This window comes from Haplochromis burtoni, unplaced genomic scaffold (assembly GCF_018398535.1).
Source record: "Haplochromis burtoni strain Fernald_Lab_line unplaced genomic scaffold, NCSU_Asbu1 Contig_11, whole genome shotgun sequence".
NCBI lineage: Eukaryota > Metazoa > Chordata > Actinopteri > Cichliformes > Cichlidae > Haplochromis > Haplochromis burtoni.
The window spans coordinates 210,247-220,147 of NW_024582372.1; the positions used below are offsets into that span (position 1 = coordinate 210,247).

Genomic DNA, 9,901 nt, shown 5'->3' on the forward strand with positions numbered 1-9,901 from the left:
ATGATATTCTTGGTATCTTTAAAGGGAAAAGTTAACTGAAAGTTGCTTTTTGTGGCTTTGCAAGGAGAGATGGGGTCCTGGATTAAATACCAGGATGAAGCCGTAACAAAAAAACCCCAAACAAACCACTGCACACCTATTGTTTTCAAATTTTCATATTTTACTAAAACAAATTCAGAGCATTTTGTGTTTTAAGCAATGCTGGCTGCATTCATCAAAGTTAAAATCAAGAGACTTGCTGCTCTCTGGAAAACAGCAGGAGCTCTTCTCTTTCCTGCTGGAGTTCTTCCCATTTCTTCTGTAGTTCTTCCTTTTCCTTCTGCAGCTCCTCTCGCTGTCTAGTTAAGTCGTTGGCTTCCTCCTGCTGTGCTTTCCTCAGAGACTCGATTTGCTCCCTCTCTGCTGCTGCCTCTCTGGCACTAGCTGCACGCAGCTTCTCCAGCAGCTCCCTCTGATGCTCCAGAGTCCGAGCCTCCTCCTTCTGCGTTCTCCTCAGAGCTTCTATCAGCTCTCTCTCCCTCTTGAGCGTACGCTTTTCTCCTTCAGACATCTTCAATGCACCTGCAAGAGGAGAAGGACTCAGGTTTAGGCTCATTACAGCCTCCAGCACAGTGGAAACCTGGAAAACAGGACTGAAGTGTCTTTTTAAGGGCTGCTACTGATTTTTCTTAATCAGAGGGAGTTATAACAGGTATTTGGAACAGATAAACATTTAAAGTAAAGAAAAAAAGAACAAAAAATAAGTCCTCAAAATATCGATGTATATATCAAATTGTGCCATAATTTGGAGTAATGACTATGACACTTCAGTCTTGTAAAAAGGAAATTTCTCTAAGAGTAGGGAGTGCAGACAGAGTAGTGGCTGCATCAGCACGAGCCCATTCGGTCTGCCTGTTCTTTTCTTCCTTTCTCTTCGGTTCAGAGTGTGAGCAATGGCACATTACACACACACACACACACACACACACACACACACACGTATGTGTTATATACATGTATATATACACATACATATGTGTATAAATACATGTATTTATACACATATGTATGTGTATAAATACATATATATATATATATGTTGTGTGTGTGTGTGTGATAATACATGTGTATATTATAAATATGTATAATCTGTGTAATATTAATATGTATAAATAATGTGTATATATATATATCTGTATCATCATGTGTAATATATACAGTTATTGTTAAATACTGTAATTATTACATATGTATAATTACATTGTTATATACATATGTATAATCATTGATATATACTGTATAAATACATGTGTTATTACTTGTGATGTTAATATACATTGTATAATATATCCAATAATCAAAATGGTAAAATTTATGGTTGGGTATTATATATATAATACAAGTATTATAATATATACTGTGTATCTATCTATGTATATATAACATGGTGTATTTTAGTAAAAAAATCATGTATAATGAATGTTAATAGCATGTATATTATTTGTATAGATACAGTATATTTTGTATTTTAAATACATGTATATATATATGTATTTATACATGTATATATACATCCTCTTAATTGAGAAAATTACTTTGAACACATTTACATGGAGAAACAGGACCATGCGACCAAAAGCAGGGCTGACAGAGTGAAGCATTTAGAGGGAGAGACTGAGTGAAACAGCAGTGAGCTATAAAATCATACCTGGAGCCTGTCTCTGCTCTGACGTCTTGTTGTTGGCATGTGAGACCGGAGATGAGTTTAACGCCGGTAAACGCAGCCCATTGGACACCTGCTCTAACAGCAAGTTTGGGTGTCTCTTTGACATGTGTCGGTGCAGATTACTGGAGCTATTTTTCCCGCACTTCAGCTTCTTCGTGCAGATACGGCAACGAGCAGCGTTCAGGCTGTCCAAGCGCTCAAAGTGTCTCCAGATGGTACTGCGTAGTGGACGTCCTGCAGGAAGGTCGTCACTCCCCTCTGTGTGTGTTTGAGGTTCTGCTGGATTTCCGTGGGAAGCGTCTAAGATACCGTTGATAGCCACACTGTTATCGGTTTCATTCACCAGTGTTACTGTCTCAGAGTCTCTGTCCTTCGACAAGACTTCCACTGAAAAGAAAGAAAACATAGTTGTAATCACACCTCATGTCCTTAAATGGAACACCTGACTCCAGGTAGCCTTTAAAGAAGAAGTCACATTATAGCAGTTCACTTATTTTTCCAGATTTAGATGCACAGCTGTTTGTGTGTTATAATTTTGAGCCACTTAAGTTTGTGTGTATTGGTCATTCAGATAAAAAGGAGACCATATTATATGCATAATCAATGCCTAAATCCTTTCAAATGATTCTTTATTCTCCTTTTCATAGATACACATACATGAAAAGGTGTGACACTGGCAGCATCTGACCAATCACAAAGAGATATAAGACCACTGGGAGCATAGCGAGTGATCTTAGAAAGGAAAAATCAAACTAAACACTGGAAAACAATCCAGAACTTTAGCTACCTCCCTTGATACTGAAGAGGAAGATAAGCAAGGTGTTATCTCTTGTTTGTGTAGATGTGAAACTTTAATATGGCTGTCAAACAGCTTACCTTGAGCATCACTCTGCTCTGTCCCCCACAAGGCCTCATCGGACTCAGGGTTAGTGTTTGAGTCCTGTGAGGAGTTTAAGGGTGTTGGTGGGTACTGCTGGGTGGATAACAGCTCAGAGTACACCTTAGGATGTTTTGAGGACAAGTGTCGCCGCAGGTTGCTGACGCCACCACTTTCGACCAGCTTCTTCATGCAGATGCGACAACGAACGGCGTTCAGATTGTCCAAGCAATCAAAGTGTTTCCAGATCACGCTGCGATGTCGTGAACGTTTCACAGGGCGCTCATCACTTGTCTCTATTTGTGTTATTATTTCTGATGGACCCTCCTGTGGAAGGAGGTCATTCAAAGAAGAGCTGATTCCAGTTGTGTGTACTGCGGTGATGGTGCCACCCTCATCGTCCTCCAGTGCCACTTCCACTGAAGAAGAAAGAGGCAAAGTTACATTTAAGTGGTGAACATTCTGCTACATGATAATACTTAGTGACTGCTCAATACACATAGAATATGGTTTTCATCCTTAACTAACCCTAACCCTTTGGCGGCCTTTTTCTAAAACACTATACAGTATATCTACTTCTGTCCCCACAAAGCTGGGGTTCACTTTAGATGGTTTGACGAGCTGTACCGGAGCAGAACTGCTCTCCTTCCGCCCGATGGTGCTGGTCTTCCCCGGGGCCAGGTTTAGATCCGGGTCCGTTACTTCTCGTGGAGAGCTCGGTGGGATGCTTCACACGCAGGTGTCTCAGCATAGCAGTGGTGGAACCACAACCTTTTTTGAGCAAGTGACGAGCGCAGAGAAGACAACGGACAGACCGCGAGTCGTTGTTTTCGAAAAAACTCCAAACTACACTACTACGCGCCCGAACCATCGCGGTGGATACAGGTTGGCACTGCTGTGAATAAAGAGTCAAATGCCACGGTTCGGTACAGAACAAATAATTACTCTGCGGCTATCCGTACTATTAATGAAGTTTATTTGTTTTTGATGTGCTAGCCTAGCTGATACTACGCGCAGGCAGCATACGAAAATCTAACAGCCCTGCGTCATATCCGGGGTATCAACCGTCGTCTTCCCCGCGGGACAACACTGGAAGCGACGTGGCGACCGGAGTCTATAGAAAGTGAATGACTTTCAGCGACTTTCAGCGACTTTCAGCTACTAAAGGCGACAGAATAACCGCTGGCGACGCGAAGTGTTGCTTCCACGCGAACGACTGAAAAAAACTACCAATGAAAGCATGTCGCTACCGCTGCTGACCCGGTAGTAAATACGGAAGATGGTTACCTAGGCAGCCTCTACCGTCCACAAGCAACAGATTCATAGCGATTCGCGACAATTACAAGTAGACGTATCTTAAATGTTTACTAAACCCGACTCAAAAATTAGTTTATTTTTTTAATTTTATTTAATATATTTTCTTATTATCATTATGAGGATATCTAGGAGATGCAGTGGACTTTTAAAAATCTGATTATTTAATCCGGTCGTGGAGAATAAGAGAATGCTGAAAGAATGAAAATTAAATAACCGAGTTAATAAAAAACAAACAAACACTGAAACTAATTATTAAAAACTAAACTGCGTAGACAATAAAACGTAATGGAATCTAAATTTTACTGATAACATAAAGTTCAAAGGAAATAATACTATAAATATAAACTAGCTATCATGATAACTCTATGATGTAGCTGTTTACACGTTCACCTAACAAATAAAAGATCCCCGGTTTGATCCTGGGGGCAGACACATATCCCTTTGGAGGGCATACAATGTAAAAATTATCAAAATCAAAGCATGTGGAACTGCCCAATGTGGTGGCCTCTTGTGAGTAAGGAATTAGCTTTATATCTCTATGACTACACAATAGGTGTGCTCGAGTATACTTGTGAAAATGAGAGCTCTTTAAAGGTGTTTGACATTTGACTCGAGTTTTAAAGATGTAGCCATGGAACTCTTGTAATTTCATGAGTGAATAAAGTTGGGTAGAACACGGATTTGAGTAAAGTATGGCAAAAGACTCATGCCCTGCACTTGCTAGAATTAGTATAGATCAATGGAATGGTTTTCTCTTACTGCAACAGTTTGATAATAATAAAAGATAAACTGGCATCTCTTAAATTGATTGTCTTTGGCATATTCTCACACTCCACATGTTCTCAAACAACCTGGAGTGGCTGATGCTGTGCCATCAGATTACAGCAAAATAATTCTAATGTAACCCTCACTTTATATGTTTTAGAGGAGCATCAAGGTTGATGGAGTTTTTTTTTTTCTTTTTCTATGCTTAGCTTGCCTTGCTTCTTCACAGTTAACACAATGAACAAACTCAGATTAGACAACAGGTGTTAAACAAAGGCAGCCGTTTTTATTAAAGGAAATATCCGTCAAGCAGATGAGCATTACAGTTTCCCTACTTTAAAGCAACACATTAGTGCTTTAAAAAAATAAAAAATAAAAAACAGGTTTAAAAAGAAGTTCACAGGCTGAAAGCAAAAAATGGCAAACTTTCTCCACTTGAGCTTACAAATAAATACAAAAAGTGTTCTTCAGCGAGCTGGCTGGACACTACACGCATCACGCTGTTTATTAAATATGTGGCATCATGTCATTCTCAGTGCAAAAACAACAAAACAACTGTAGATAAGAAGATGATGATCAATGCTGGAATGTATTTTAGCAGTGTCAGATTATGGAACATCCTGCAGGCAAACGTGACATGCTTTGTGTTTTATAAAGACACTTAATGTAAACTCAACTTCCTGTTTTTGTAAAGCACTGTTGGGACACTATGAAGTAAGAGTGTAACGGGCATCTGTTTATATCTGCAGATCCTGCGTGGTGCTGAAGAAGGGGACAGACACGCCAGACCAAAGCAGTACACACCCCCTGTCACTTCCTGCCACACCAGCGTTAGCAACAGTGAAGCCACGATTTGTTAGGATAGTCAGCAGAAGTAAGAAGCAGTGAGTGACTACAACACCTGTGAAGCTTGTCTGGCTCGGAGCACATTTACACTTTCACACAGATCAAATCCAGTGATTTCACTCAATAAAAACATCAGTACAGTTTCTGAACGACTGGTGACCCCACGTGTTTAAAAAAAAAAAAAAAAAAAATCTACAATTTACTTCAGTGCTTAACAAATGTAAACACACCTTAAACACAAACTTTAAAACCACTCAGGCTTTGAATCCAATACATCTCAGAGTTTACCACTAAACACTGAATGCTATGAAGAGCCGACTGCTACTATAATTTTCTGCTTTGCAGCCTGAAGGCTAGTAGAAGCTCTCTGGTTAAATGGATTATGATCAGTGTGAAGTGGAAATCAGGTGCCAAGAACATCTCCAAAACACTCCCTGAGACACAATCCAAATAATCCACTGACGTTTGATCTCAGCAGTCATTGTTTGCCCAAAACATCGCAGAAGAAAACCGAAACGAACAAACAAACAGAGCATGTGAGAATGACTCCCCCTAAGCATCCTAGCTTTCATTTTCAATGTGTTGTCATCTTATAATCTATTTAATAAATCCATGGACAGTATAAAAGATGGACATAGCTACTGTGATGCTCATAACAGCTTGCCAATCACAAGCTGCTAGCTAACCAGCATACCCTCAAAAATCTTTTTATCTGACACAAAGAATGACCAAAATTTAGAAAACAGACGTAATCGTTTATTTAGTGTGACCCAAAATGAGTGACTCAACAGGAGAGTGTTTACACAGGTCAAATTCAATGGTCATTCCCCCCACAGTATTGCAGGTTTTGCCTTTAAAAATAATTCCGTTTATGGCACTTCCAGGCTGGCTTCAATTTTTAGACTTGAAAGCTTCGTTCATCTGTTATACTGTCTATGAAAATACACATCAAAATAAACTGGAAATACCAATTTAACATGGTGATCGTATTCCATAAGGTCTACATCCTTATGGAATACTATCAGTCCAAAATGGAAAAACAGGTGCTAAGCGTATGCACTAAAAACTCCCTGAGGCATAATTCAGTTATGTAACAGGACATGGCTGAGTCATCCATCCTAGAGTAGAGCTTTTATTTTGAATTTTTATAATGTACTTTGGTAAAACTGTGACTGCTGCTCCGTCTGTGCAGCAGGCAACCGTACACTTTCTACATCCTCTTTTCCAGCTTACAGGAGTAATAGTTCAGTATACATTTACAGTGGGGAATTCAGGGGCATTGCTACAGGCTGTTACTTTATTCTCTACATAGCTTATTTTACTCAATCCCTGGTATCATGTAAGTCATGGCCATTTTGTAACAAACACATTATTAAACCTCTTTTTTTTCAAATGTCTAAAATATACTTATTACAAGGTGAAAAATAAAATAGAAAGTAAACTGAACACAGCTCCATTATACTTACTCTAATTTGAGTTCTATCAGAATCACAACGGGTCATTTGTTAGTCAAATCACCCGGCTGCTGTGATGGTCACAGTCATGGCTGAGGTAAACACTCCCTCTTTTACAGAAAGGTGCTGTTAGTGTACATTAACACCAATATATTTCCATTCAAACATATTAAAGTCTAAATTTTATCTACAGTAGAGAATCACATGGTGTTCCAGTTTCCCTATAGTAATACACAGCATCATTAATCACCTGAAAAATGGTGCTTGAACAAATCTTTCTGTAGCTACAGGCGTCAGCTGGTGAACTGCAACCAATATGCTGAAACTTACAGACCTGGATTTGCAAAGTGGGGGAAAGGATCCTTGACCCAGAGCTGAAGGCTCAACAAAATAACTATCCTAAAACTCTGCTGTACCATCAAAAAAGGGTGGATATACAAGCTGAGACTATTAATTCAGATAAAATAGGCATACTGTACCCATTAATCCCTCTCACGTTATCAGCAGGCCAAAACAAACTCAGATATGACTGAGACACTCTTTTCAATCTGCCCTGAAACCACTGACTTCTTGCAGGGTTCAATGAACTGTTCCTGCTGGTGCATGGTTTATTAGCCAGCGAGCCAGCCGGTGGTCATGGAAATATTAGACTCAGCTCAAACTCTCTGGTGATACCCAAACTTTAAAAGAAAAAACAACAACAACAAAAAATTAAAAACAATAACCAGAAAAAAAGGGATGTTCAGTGGTAATGCACTTATTCAGACTTCATAATTGTTTTCTTTCTATATTAATAAATCTAAAGAAACTGCTCATAAGTTGAAAACAAAAAAACAAAACAAAAAAAACCAAACACCCAACAACCTAAAACCATTTTTTAAAATTAAAATCTACTATTGGCTAACAACTAATATAGGTCTAGATCCTTTTTTAGCCGAAAATCTGAAATCATGACTCCACAACTTCAAGCTAAGAATGATAATCAAGGCAGCGTAAGGTGACTGTCGGTGGGACACAGGGAGCTTTTAACACGTTTAAATGAGCTTTACAGCTATGATAATGTTTTCTGTTGAGAATCAGAATAATAGAGCTGTGTTTTACAAATTTAGTGTACAAACAAATCACATCTGTGAGGGTTCAAGCATTCACAACACAGTCAAATAAAAAAAAAAAAGGTCAAATTGTGACAAGTGTGTTAAAAAAAAACAAACAAGCCAAGTAGTCATGTGTCACATAAAAGGTCGAAGCAGCGGACTTGAAACATTCAGAGCTCCGTTTTGTCAGACATGCAGTAGTCGCACTGGGTGAATTAACAGATCTAGTTTTTGTTTCTCTTGAGAGCCTCACACAGGTTCTGGTTTGGATCAGGTTCTTGACTCATGATCTCAACACACTCCCATTCTCCGCTGCTGCTAGACCGCTTCACCGCCTCCACCACCGTCTGCACGTACAGACCGTCCTCAAACGTTGGTGCAGTGGCAACTGGTCCCCGTGCCCAACACCGGCGCTCCTCCTTAGCCTGAAAAGACTGCCTCAGCGCCTTCACCATGGAGCTCAGGCCCTGCAGGAGAGGCAGGGGCATTTCTTTTACCTCTGGTCCCACCCAGCCGTTGTCGCCTACCAACAGCTCCTCGCTTTTACTCCCGTTGCGTTGCCCATACAGTTCTGTCCCTCTGGCAATTAATCTCCCAGTGGATCCAACTACCATAACCTCATGTACAAACGACCCCGGCATATTGAAGTTTAGGGTCACAGTGCAGCACACGCTACTGGACCCTGTCCCACCCATCAACATTTGGAAGAAACAGAAATCGTCGCTGGTGACGCGGCGTATCCCTCGGATCAAACCGTTTTGCTGCACGAAGGTCCGCAGTAAACCATGCACGCGGTGTGCTCGTGTGCCAGACAGGTAACTCAAAAGGTCGATGATGGCGGAGCCAACAGTGTGAAGACCGCCTCCTCCCATCAGCTCCTCGCAGGTCCAGCCGTACGACTGGTCCAGCAGGCTCGGACCATAGACTCTGACATCACACACCTGCAATTCGCCCACATATCCCTCCACCAGCAGTTGGCGCATTGCAACAAAAGCTGGCAGGAAGCGCAGGGTGTTACCCATAATGCTGAGCAGCTGTGGGTAGTATCTGGCTGCAGTGACCATCTTGAATGAATCCACAGCAGTTGCAGCTTTCTCACACACGACATTCTTACCGATACCTGAAGACAGACGGAGATTGAGCAGTTATTAACTTACTGCACTGATCTTTGGCGTAGAGCCAATGAGAACAGATTTCACACAATTTTTTTTTTTTTTTTTTTTTTTACATAAGCTCAGATCTGCAGCAGTTTCAGTTCGGTGCATCTATCAGAGTGTGCATTTGATTGCTTTACTGTTCATTTACTCATTAGGTATGAATAAACCAAAATAATGTGATGGCATCAGTGAGTGCAGCGTTTGTTATACATTTTAAATCAGACCTCACTAGCCGTTGGAATTGGTCCCATGGATTAGTCCCTCAGCAGGGAAACACTCAGGAAGTTGCAACTAAAACAGGAAACTGTGGTCAACGCTTAGGAATTCCATCAGATACAGAAAGCCCTGTATCAAGTCCCCTTTGATTGGGAAACCTTGTTGATTATATTTGCTTCAGTCTACTGCTGACAGAATTTTTCTTTTTTTTTTTTTAAATTTGTAGCTACAATTGCTGTTGATCAAGGCTTTGATCACCATTAATCACACGTCAATAACAAACCCTGAAGAATACGTTACAGAGGAAATGCGTTTGAGATCTGACCTGCCACACCCAGCTGCTTCAGGGCACGAGCTGTTTGCATACACAGCTCTGAACTTTTCCACACCTCACCTGATGAAGCTGTATGTGACACAGCAAATGTTTAACATACAGGGAGTGCAGAATTATTAGGCAAGTTGTATTTTTG

General features: G+C 40.4%; 2 protein-coding genes across 2 annotated transcripts in view; both read right to left on the reverse strand.

The window, feature by feature from the left end:
* Nucleotides 1–137: 137 nt before the first annotated feature.
* On the reverse strand, nt 138–3,880 carry LOC102314305 (inner centromere protein A). Its single transcript, XM_005915211.3, has 4 exons — nt 3,210–3,880; nt 2,582–3,001; nt 1,688–2,092; nt 138–561 (listed from the first exon to the last, which is right to left on the reverse strand). Exons 1-4 carry the CDS (start codon nt 3,451–3,453, stop codon nt 227–229), a joined length of 1,404 nt encoding a protein of 467 aa, XP_005915273.1. The 5' UTR covers nt 3,454–3,880; the 3' UTR covers nt 138–226.
* Nucleotides 3,881–4,930: 1,050 nt separating this feature from the next.
* gfod2 (glucose-fructose oxidoreductase domain containing 2) overlaps nt 4,931–9,901 on the reverse strand; it is a 20,538-nt gene continuing 15,567 nt past the window's right edge. The window contains exon 5 of the mRNA XM_005915213.3: nt 4,931–9,178. Within this exon, the coding sequence (XP_005915275.1) occupies nt 8,283–9,178 (896 nt within the window). The 3' untranslated portion in view covers nt 4,931–8,282. The remainder of the gene's footprint in view (nt 9,179–9,901) is intronic.